General features: G+C 34.1%; 1 protein-coding gene across 7 annotated transcripts in view; it reads left to right on the forward strand.

The window, feature by feature from the left end:
* The window catches only part of LOC117318131 (retinoic acid receptor beta-like), a 71,996-nt gene extending 62,323 nt beyond the window's left edge, over positions 1-9,673 (forward strand). For 6 of the 7 annotated variants that reach the window (XM_033873133.1, XM_033873134.1, XM_033873136.1 and 3 more), the window contains 8 exons: positions 1,994-2,131; positions 2,386-2,558; positions 2,923-3,064; positions 3,654-3,880; positions 5,094-5,282; positions 5,666-5,870; positions 8,216-8,374; positions 8,972-9,673. In XM_033873133.1, coding sequence (XP_033729024.1) covers positions 1,994-2,131; positions 2,386-2,558; positions 2,923-3,064; positions 3,654-3,880; positions 5,094-5,282; positions 5,666-5,870; positions 8,216-8,374; positions 8,972-9,072 — 1,334 coding nt within the window. In that variant the 3' untranslated portion in view covers positions 9,073-9,673. The remainder of the gene's footprint in view (positions 1-1,993; positions 2,132-2,385; positions 2,559-2,922; positions 3,065-3,653; positions 3,881-5,093; positions 5,283-5,665; positions 5,871-8,215; positions 8,375-8,971) is intronic. The other variant, XM_033873138.1, reaches the window with a different exon arrangement.
* The last annotated feature ends 2,422 nt before the right edge of the window (positions 9,674-12,095 follow it).

The following is a 12,095-nucleotide window of genomic DNA, read 5'->3' on the forward strand; positions in this document are numbered from 1 at the left end:
TTCTTCTCAATTAACTTGGCCAGTAGCATGCTAGAGTGAATTAAGGGCTACCAAATGAAAGACCTTGATCTATAAGCAAGGTCACAGTGGTCAATGTGCCAAAATCTTCACGCATATTCTTCTCAATAGCCAAGAGGCCTCATGTTCGGCATGTTACATGCTTGGAAGAAGAGCTACCTGATTTGTGCCAATGAATGATCTTGCCAATATCCAGGGTCAAACTTTAACGGGTAAAATAAGTTCTGAAAACTCAAAAGGCTTATATATGGTGATGACATTTGGCTAGTGGTATGCTGGGATAGATTGCTACTTTCTGTCTGATGTTTGTGACAAACAATTACAGAAACAAGACTACAGAATTATTTATTGCGACACAATAATCCAGTCTCATCCGAACTAAAGTGAAACCAACATTTGTTACCATAATTCTAAAATATCATTATAACAGAGTTTTGCAGGGTAACATATAATACAATGGCTCTGCCATATTTACATAAAAACATTATCATATACCAAGGCAATTCAATTATTATAGATATAATTATATGTGTGTGAAGTCATGTTCAAGCTTTTATTATTCAAATACATTGTATTTAAAGTGGTATGATTTTCATAGCTCCTGCACAAAATTGTTGAATATATTTTATGTTATCTGAATGGGGCACTATAGGCATATGTTAAAGTTCAGAGAATCCCTGTGGAGGAGTTGAAACAACACTCCAGTAGGTTACAAGCTTGTCCTACTTTATTTTAAAACATATTAGATAACACAGGTGCAGCATGATTGTTGATACAGAGTCAAGGTGACTTTGATATCCAAGATGGTGGATAATTTTTTTTACGAAGTATGTATACACAAACAATTCATCTCCAAGTATACTGATTTACATTGCCGTCCTTGTGTTCATATCATCATATAGACAATTTTTCACTCTGCAAGCCATCATCAGGTCATTCATCACTATAATATTAATATCAAAACACCTCTTGTTAGACATGGTGACTTAAGTTTTATAACTGCTCTAAGTATTTCTGGCTTGGGTATTTAATTTGGTGCCAATAGGTAGTTCGTCCAAGAAAATACAATTTAGTCTCCACACCTGAGTTTCTAGAAGATTATAAATACCTTACTAAAACAGCTTTTCATTTTTTATGAAAATTTGTAAGCATTTTTTACAGTATACAGTCATTAACATCCCAATATAATTCAATAAGTCCTCATTCAGTAGATACTTATTTTTAACATAAAATGTATTTGTTTCTGAGGGGGCTGCAATAGCTCAGTTGGTTAGTGTTCTGACCATGTAACCTCAGGATGAAGATCTGAGGTGCTTGGTTCGACTCTTCCTACCTGAGGAGGTTTGTGTTTCTCGAGAGGCTGAGAACAGGACAGGTTGTATCCTTAGGCAAGGCACTTAATTACCCTACTTGCTCTGGATGGCATGTGATTGGCATCCCATAGGTTGGTCAGTGAGGTAGTCACCAACTACTACTAGAAGACCCTGCCTAAAAATGACCCTGGCTGTTCACACGGCAATAAACCCAGCAAACAAGCAATTATTGGTCTTGTTTAGTTGATATTAATAGTGGAGTATAAGAGTTGGACAGTAAACATTATAATGTTAAAAAGACAATTCCAAATTATAGGCAAAAATTATAAATAGCAAGTATTGTTTTTAAGTATTAGTGTCCACACAATAATGGAATCTGACTTGACAACCATATACTGTACAATGATACAGTCACATCTACATGTAATTACTGTAACACTAGTGTTTAAGGGGTTTATTATTTTTTAAGTCCTCTTTCCACACAAAGGGAGACAATCCATGGTCACAGCTATATCTGCTGTGATCCCAGAAATAATTACACTATTAATTTTATGCTATTTTACAACACAAACCCCATCACTTCCTGGCTTGGAAGTTATGATAGTTTCTAATATGTGCAAGATGGGTTTGATATTTAGTTAATTTTTCACCTTGTGTTCCAGGTGCTATGAGTGATAGCCCCTATGGCCTTGACCATGGAATGGACCACGGAGGATACTTAACGCCCAATGCCTATGACCAGTACCTCTATGGCCAGAAACAGGGTTATCTCCCTCAACATCACCCACAGGCACACAAATGTGAGTTAAATACAATATATTCCATGGATGTATATGTAGGCAAAGTAAAAAACAAGTTCTGCAGTATTCATCAGGATGGTAGTGAAACAATGGATAAAAAGTCTATAATGAATTTGTTTGCTTATCAAAAAATCTTAAATCCAACAGAAGAAGGATTTGTACTAAGAGATATAGTATTGGTCTATAAATATTTTGTTATATAAACTAGAATATATTTGGTTGGTGAACATGTATATCTTCTATATGTTTTATAGCCATATTTGATGGTGCAGGGATGTATGGCGAGATGCAGAGTCCTAGCAATATGTCAGCAACCAGTCTTTCCCCATCTCCACCCCCGCCTCCCCGAATATACAAACCATGTGTCGTGTGTAGTGACAAATCATCAGGGTATCACTATGGTGTCAGCTCCTGTGAAGGATGCAAGGTATGGGCACATTTTCGAGGAGAGTTATCTCCCATTTTGTGTTGAAATTATGATTTTATTTTATCATTCTTCCCAAACATGATATGTGTACAGGAGTATTTAGATTTTTTCGAAAAATCATTCACCGTATCATGATCAAGTCCAGTTTCTTAATACTGTAAATGGTTCAAATTTATGAAGTTTTACTAAAAGTTTAATGCAAAATTTGGTGTTATTCACACAAATTGGTAAATAGTAAACTAGAATTTTCACAAATATTCTTATTTTAGATGTGTTTCAATGACATAACGATAAGACACTAATACCTCACATTTTCAAATGACGAACTTGAAAATAATATCTCGCACTGATCCTTAATTCTCAGGGATTTTTCCGTCGAAGTGTACAAAAAAATATGCAATATACTTGCCACAAGGACAAAAACTGCCCTATCAACAAAGTAACGCGGAATCGCTGTCAGTACTGCCGACTACAAAAGTGCTTCGCCTCAGGAATGTCTAAAGAAGGTAAAAATGAGCTAAAAATTGCAAATTGGATGCTATAGGTGTCTATATTTTGATTCGTACAATATGAAATCCTGTAAAGTATATTTTGAATCTACATAGCCTTTATAACACATTCAGGGAAGGCTAACAAAGTTGCCAGAACTAATCCTTTTTGTCATTTTAAGGCAATAAAGATATGTTTAAACCAACACATGCAAAGTAAATTTGTCATTGTATGAATCCAATATAAAAAAATAAAAAAAAAAAAAAATTGAAAAAAAATTATCACCAGTTCAGGATCAATTCTTTTGTGAGGTCAGTATATGGTGTTATACAGACCTAGTGAATCAAATATTGACCAAGGTCAACATTATTCATCCTACCAGGTTGGTATAGCATAATTTCTATAGTGGATATGAAGCTGGTTTGCAAAATATTGGAATCGATATTATATCTATTCATGTACTTAAACATTTTAAGGGATTGTGATATATTTTGACTGTGAAATTTGTGAGGAAATTTTTTTCATGATTCAATTAAAATAATTTTCCATCTAGAAAACTCCTTCATTGAAACATCTTTACATAATCGTACACTTTCTTTTCAACAGCTGTGAGAAATGATCGAAACAAGAAAAAGAAAATGAAAGCCGAAAATGACAGTATGGATGTAGCATGCTCAACAGAAGAAGTTACGGACGATGATATGGGTATTTTACAAGAGATTCTTGATGCTCACAATTCCACATTTCCAAACATAGAAGAGGAGGTCTTGTCTCCTGTGAGTACGAACCCAGCGTTAGGCAGTTCGGAGGAGACCGAAATTAAAGGGGAAAAGGTAGGCCATGACATCTCGTCGTGACTGACTTGTGCGTGAAGTCTGCCCATTTGTTGTGAATCTTGTGCCTTTAGATGATGTTAGAAGGGGGTACCCAATCAGCTTTCCTGTCTTTTTGAAGTAAAATGTTTTTGTTTTTGTTGCTTTTTAAAAAAATCATCTAAACTCCACCCTTTGATCCTTCTAGCTTCATCATGTGCAGCAAAATTGGTGCCACAAAGTCAATTTTGCCTACAAAATCTATAAACACTGTACAATAATACTGCAAATATATGCCAGAGGCCAATCGTTTCTGTAAAGGCTGCCAACTTAACTGGTGTCAAATTGTTAAAAAAAAAAAAAAAAAAAATGGAATCAAATGATATTTCAGTACTTCTGATGATGGCAATTAAATTTTTGTATGTCTTAATTAAAGAATACAGTCAAACTGTCTATTAAGGCTGTCGATGGAAGCAGAATTTTTATTACATCGGGCATCAAAACAGGTGGCATTGATAGGCAGGCTTGATTAAGTTTCTGCAAGCATGCATATTTTAGGGGTTATCTTATTTTGGCGTTTATGCTATCGAAGCCTTAGAATGATTGCATACATATAACAGTATCCATATATCATTTCTACAGCAAGTATACTGTAGTTGTGGCAATTCATCATTTCATTAATATGTGGTCACCCAATCTAATATTTGAGTATGTGGAAAATATACTTAAATGATCTTTAAATCAGTATTAATATTTTTTTATCCGGTCACCCTGCATTCTTGACTTTGAAAAGCTATATTACCAGATATCTGCTCACCATTTCATCCTTGATTTTGATGGGCTATGTATAGTAAATAAACAAATTAAGACCAGATATCTGTTGAACCTTCATTCTTGATTTTGAAGGATTAACTGTGACCAGATTTCAACCTTGATTTTGAAGGATTAGCTGTGACCAGATTTCAACCTTGATTTTGAAGGGTCATAGCCAGATATCTGACCACTGCATGGCATTACAAGAAGTCCTTAATCATCTCGTTGTTAAGAGTCAAAACGATGGGCTTTCGTAGGCTTTTCCTAGCTGCTGCTCGATTCCTGCTGTGTCTAAACCATAAAATATTCTGAAATAAAACTACATTATAGGATTATCCATCACTTTGAAAACTGTTGTTATTTATTATGGCTGTGTTTTTCATATGGACTTGCTATAAAAATTTTTTTTTTTTTTTTTCAGGATCAAGATGAAAACTGTGACAAGAATAAAGATAAAACTGTGAAATTAATGTTGTGGGAACGTGTGACAGAACTTTCATCCAAAGGGATTATTAAAATAGTGGAATTTGCAAAAAAGATTACTGGATTTACTTCCCTTTCCTCATCAGATCAAATTACATTATTAAAGGCAGCCTGTTTAGAAATTATGGTAAGTTGTGATTAGGATAAAGCACACTTATTCTTCATAACGGTTTGTATAATTAAATTTGGTTAATTAAATGACAATGGTATACATTGTAAGGCAGTAATGCTTATTATCAAGGGAAATAACTCTATAATCCTATAGGTTATATTTTTCTATAGATAACATTATTGGATTTTATAGAACTTTATTAAGCATGTAAACTATGATTTCCATAACACAATGGATGGTTAATTCACCTTTGGTATCAAACATCTTGACACACAATTGACAATAAAATTAATAATGAAGTTTAATTTTTTTTTTTTGAATTGACCCTACAGCTTAAGCTTTAATCATAAAAATTAAAATTATTTTTTCAATTAATGAATTATGTTTGATTTCTGCAGATATTACGATTGTGTTCACGGTACAACCTTGATCAGGATGTGATGATGTTCAGTGGAGGACTTACTCTGGATCGTGATCAGTTACAAAATGGAGGTTTCGGATCACTTACAGAAACAATATTTAAATTTGCTTCCTCTCTCAAAATGTTGGAAATTGATGATATGGAATTCGCTGTGTTATCTGCTGTGTGTTTAATAAGTGGAGGTAGGTTATATTTAGACAACATGGTGTTACTAGAGAAAGATCATAATTTGACAACATGATATTACTCGGGGTTGGTAACCAACCCCGAGTAATATCATGTTGTCAAATGGTTAGAATTTAGCTAAAGATATGATTTTCTTAACTCTTATATTTTTTAAACACTTTGCTGCTCTTTTTTTATTTCAGTAATTTTATCTTGTTTGGGCATTTTATTATAAGACTCTTTCATATGTGTATATGTAGGATAGGGACATTCCACCCGAGGGGTCACAAAATGTGGTGAAACCCGAGGCTTGCCGAGGGTTTTACCACATTTTGTGATCCCGAGGGTGGAATATCCCTATCCTACATACACACATAATGAAAGAGTCTTTTTCTCTCATATCATTACCGAATTTCTGGCGAAAGTGTCCCTCAGCCATCCATTTTCTTCAATTTTTTAATTTCTTTATTTGACGTTTTTACTAAATATACTTGTGATATTCTGAAAGATCATACCCTATTTTTGGCAAACAGTGTTTGCACACAAATTTCATTCATTTTGTGGTTAAGTGATGAACGAATGAACAATTCGCCGATAAAAATTACCGTAACTTGACCGACTTTTACGTGGCCGTGATCAAATTGTCAACATCCGAGAAAAAGAAGTTCTATCAACAATACTGAAAGCCAACGCTGAAATGAGTTTCCCAACTTCACATATAATTTGATTTGCACCTCGACATATTTAATCATTTCACAGAACACACTGTACTTTTAAATGTCAAGTCAAATTTTTTTTTTTATAAAATACTACGTCACTGCATGACGTCACGACTGTCATTGGAATTCCATTCATAGTTCAATGAGAGTGATGTCGATCTCGATCGCCATGACGCGGCGATGTTTCGTGGCTGGTAATTTTACATTCACTGTGATTTTGGCAACTTCGTGTGTGAACCAGCGAACAGTGACTCTATACGAGTATTCGATCTTTTCTGTGACATAGGATTATATATGTGTTTAACCGGTTGTCTTGATGGAATGACGAAGGTAGGTCAGTCGATAGGCTAACGATGATCATATTGAAAGGCTAGGATGGCAGTTAGTTTTCATGGTTACTCTACACAAATATAGACTCTGAGTTACAATTGAAATAAATATTTTTTATATGAACATCGAGGGGTGTCATTTTTACCGAATGTTCGTTCATTTAAGAGCCAATTCCCAACTTCCAAATACACAGGTTACTGAGTAGGCCTAACAGTTACTGACAGAGTAAACAAATTCCAGGGCCCCCTGCTGACGCAAACGGAACCATTTCATAGGTTGTGACGTTTGACATTTTCTTTTTTATATTTTTTTATGTATGGCTTTTATTTTACTTCCTGTCATTGCCAGGTGATTGTGTGTGTTTACATGTTTTTAATGACAAATGACAAATCTGTCGGGTAGGCAAGTCTGTTTGTACTGTAACTGTTACAACAGGCTAGGCCTGTAACGTTAGGCGTAGTCTAACTGTTTGTTACAGTAACGGAGTTATATGTTCGCTCAGATGAAATGTCTAATCGTTTAACCGTGTAGCCCTATTGATTTACTGCTGATATGATATATATTTATCTAAGAATGTATGTATTTTTATAGTTAAGTCCAACGTTTCAAAACCGACACCGACGATAAGGACTGTCGGATGTGAACACAAGCAGACGACGTTGTGAGAGTTGTCCCCCTTGAACGCAGATTAATCCGCGCGCGTGAAATGCTATGTAAGATACATTTATCTTACATAGCTATCTTACATGGGCAAACTCTATCCAACATGGCGAGATATGAGAGAAATTTGGATCATTTGTCACAACTCTGCTGTAGACTTCATTCAAATAACCTACTAGTATTAAACCTCACACTGGTCAGTGAGCTACGCTAGCTCGGTCTGTTACAGTGCGGGCCATGTAACCTCAGGTGAAGATCTGAGATGTGTGGTTTGATGCTCCCTACCCGTGTCGGTTTATGTTTCTTGGGAAGCTGAAAAAACAGGCTGATTTGTGCTGTGGTGGTTGTGTCCCTGGGCAAGACACTTTACCTTTATAGCTGTGGATAGCATGTGGAGGGCCTCCTGTATGATGTTCAGTAAGGTAGTCACTAACTACTACAAACAGCCCCCTGGCTGTTCACAGGGCGATAAACCCAGCAAGCAAAATTATACTGTTATTGAGAGAATACCTCAAACAAGTGTGTGTTAACATATGAGGGAATTTGTATCATTTGTGATGCCTTGAGACAATGGGAACATGAGTATCCAGCACTTGATCATTGTAAAAGGGTTATTGGTAACAAGATCATTATAAATATTGATGTTTTAACAGATCGATCCGGTTTAGAAAATCCACGAAAAATAGAAGAAATGCAGGAACCCATTTTAGAGGCCTTGAAACATTACATTAGAACAAGGCGGAAAGATCAACCAATTACGTGGGCGAAGATGTTGATGAAGGTGACAGACTTGCGGAGTATAAGTGTGAAAGGCAAGTTGGTTTTGTTTTTCTAACAGGGACAGATACAGACTATACATTGGTATGTAGTTGTGATATGATAATATGCAGGTCAAGTTTCATTCAGTTTTTGTCCTTTTGTGCTTTATCCAGATCTAAAGATATGGCAATTTAATTTAAGAATATTTATTAAATTTGTCACAAAAACAGTTGGGCCAAAATTGGAGAGCCTTGACTAACTCCAGTGGGAATGCTAAAAAAAAGTATTGCAGTAAAAAAAGTATACCGGTATATATATATAATCTTGATTGAGGGCCGGGTGCTGTAAATGATAATGTCTTAACTTAAGTGATTTCACCAGACTTGTTCTGAAAATTACAACTCTTAACAAAGCAAATAACAATGAAAATTTACTGCTGACAAATCTAGTGTATTATTTCAAAGATGTATGTAACTGAGTTTTCTGGCCCAAACATTTCAGAAAAAATATATGCATGTTTCAAATTAACAATTACACTGCCTGACAATTTTTCAGGGCCTGCTGACTGTTTTATCACACACAAAAAAACAAAAAACAAAACAAAAACATTACACACAAATAATCAACTATGTTTTTTCAAATGATTACAGGAGCAGAAAGAGTGCTTCATCTGAGATTGGAAATGCCGGACGAATTACCTCCCTTGATCATCGAGATGTTGGATAGATCAGAGAATGTGTGTTTGCCTTGATGAACTAGGGCTATCATAGCTAAATTATGTATACGGTGATATTATCTTAATCCACAATGCTTACACAACCTTATCATGGATGAGAGAGTAAAAAGAAAACCTGGATTTTTTTTCTCTCCAAAATATTGGAAATAGAATATGAAAAACATCTGGCATACAAATAGCTGAAAAGGAAGAATGAATTGTTGTCAATGTTGAGTGTGGGGAACCTTGCTGATTGTGTTTCTCTACATTCATACTCAAAATGGACCCGGTTTTAAGGATGTGTTTTAACACTTCCTTTCTAAAAGATTTCTACACAGATAAATCTTTGAAAATATGTCTGAACAGTTGTATTTAATTCAGACAGTTTATTTGTTATATTACATTTGAAAATATACACAAAATATGCATAATGCTCAAGGTAAATCTGGATTGTTTACAATTAAATTAGAATATTAATAGCAACTGCATGGTTGGATATAGAAAAAAGGATTATATCCCCTGATGCTGGATTATTGGATTAGTTCATCACAAAGGAATGGTGTGGAGGATTTGAGGCTAATTTTCAGACTGAATCATTACTAGTGACAATGTAAATAAAAAAAAAAAATCAAAGGGGGATAACTCTAATTTAGATGAAAACTTGGAACATGAAGTGATCCATGATGACATATTGTTTGTGATGTTGTAAGACAGTGTCACTTACATTGCTTGTAAAGCATTTGAATGAAAATTCATGTGAAGCCTTTTTTTGAAGGGGGGGGGGGGGGGGGGGGGGGGGGGGGGGGATTTAAGGTGTTTTTTTAAGGATGTTCCTGGTGGCAAGATGGTCACTTTAAATAGACATTACTCAAAACATAAGTAGCAAAATATTAGAGTTAAGAAGAAAAGTTTGACTTTGCACAGATTTTGTAATATTAGAGAAGTGTAACTTTGAGCAGGTTATCATACAATGATACAAAGTTTGACTTTATAGATACTGTAAGACAGTGGTATACCCAGCCAGTTAATGGTATGGAAAGCGTGATTTCAGAAAGTGTGACTTTGAATAGCAAGATTTGAATATAATGACATGTTATTAGAACGTATTGGTAGGACAATTTCAATTTTGTACATGAACACAAAGTAGTATAGTTAAAATTTTAAAGGAAAGATATAATAGAAATATATAGCACATGGACAGATATTACTTTGGATTGACTTTAATTTATGTAAGAAGTTCACAACTCTATACAGTACAGGAAAACAGTTTGATAAGTCAGAATAGTTTATTTATTCATTACTATTATTTTTTTTTTTACAGCAAGTATTTCCAGGTCTGTGTAGAAGCTGTTTTACTAAAACAGTCAAAGACTATCATGCTATAGGCATACATCCATTTTATTGACAATTTCTTGAAATGTAACTACATGTAATTTAAACTGAGAGATTAACATCAATACCAGTGTAATGAAATACCAAGAATTCCCTGCCCAAACCTTAGGGAAGCACTGTTCATACTAAAATGTTTTTCCTCAAGTTGAAGAAAATGTCATAAAAGCAGTTTATAAGAAACACCAGCTGAAATTCAAGAAATTTTATTTCATTGGAAGATTTTGTATTAAATGATTTAGTGCTGGATGTATGGAAAGTTTCGATTTATGTATATCTGATTGTTATTCGAACTTGTTTTGGTTGCTGTACAGTATATATAGCTTCCAAAATAACGGGTTTTTTTTCTATCAGAACGTTAAAAACCAGGAAATTTGTGAAAAATTAAACAATTCAAACTACAGTTGTTCAAAATAACAAAAATATATGAAGTCTGGATTTCTACAGGTATTACTAATGAAAAAGTATTGATAATTTGGCAAAATTTTTCGGAATCATCTAGGTCCCCATGTTCTCTCTCAAAGGGACTTTCTGGCTATGTCATTCATTTTCTCGAGGCATATAATTTGGGCCAGCATTGGAATACTTGAAATTAATTTTTTTTTTTTTTTTTTTTTTTACAAATTAGAATGAGGCCACTTTATGTGACCGAAGAATGTAAGCTTCAAACTTTTGTTGATAAACACTCGATGTTGTCTCCTGTCATAAGCAGATGTCAATTAGAATAATATAAATTAGTATTGGGTCGCATAATTTCATGTGTTTTTAAAAAGATTTTCAGAAATTGTCTGTGCTAACTATTAAATAAGTTATAATAAACAGAATTTTTTTCCGACATAATCATATAGAAGGATAGGCAATTAGTAATAATTAACAATTAATCAAACGTTTCCACTTGTACTTTATTCTAATGACATATACATGTAGATGGTACTCAATGGGAAAAGTCATATACCCGGTAATTACATGTACCATAAGGTTCCCGATATCTTGTCCATTCTGGCGTTTGTGCAATAAGACTAATTCACTATAGGGTTAACATATATAGGATATATTATTTGATATTTGTAAAAACACTTACTACCTCAGATAAAAACAAAAGTGATTCTTATATATCTTATTGATGAACTTCAATTGTATATATTTATTAAGTCATTTGTATAATATTGTGATTAATTTTTTATGCAGTGTCTTGAATTTTCAGATCCATTTTGACAAATATACCTTTGTTACTGTGAGTAAATCTAGACAATGAGTGGTTGTTGGGTATGGTAAATGTTTTACATGTGTTAGTAAATATTCAGAAATTACGAAGGACTCCATGATTTAGTTAGTTTTAAATATCTGGAATAAATTGATCGTCCATTGCTATGCCTATAGATATACCAGGATTGAACTCCTTCCCTGTATAACACGCACACTTCTAAATTCTAACGGCACCAGTTTAGTCCTCACACAAAGTCAGATTCTTTTAACATTATACAACATGAAAAATACCAAATTGATAGATGATTGTCTCCATCTTTTTTGACATAGGTTGATTTGGCTTTTCTAACTTACCCAGTTTTACATACTTAAAGCCCTGAGCATCATTGATGTGTCCTGGGACTAGAGGTGCAAATTAGCTGTATAATGTAGTATTAAACTACTGTAAACGTGGTTATTGGAAG

Source organism: Pecten maximus, chromosome 19 (assembly GCF_902652985.1).
Source record: "Pecten maximus chromosome 19, xPecMax1.1, whole genome shotgun sequence".
Classification (NCBI taxonomy): domain Eukaryota; kingdom Metazoa; phylum Mollusca; class Bivalvia; order Pectinida; family Pectinidae; genus Pecten; species Pecten maximus.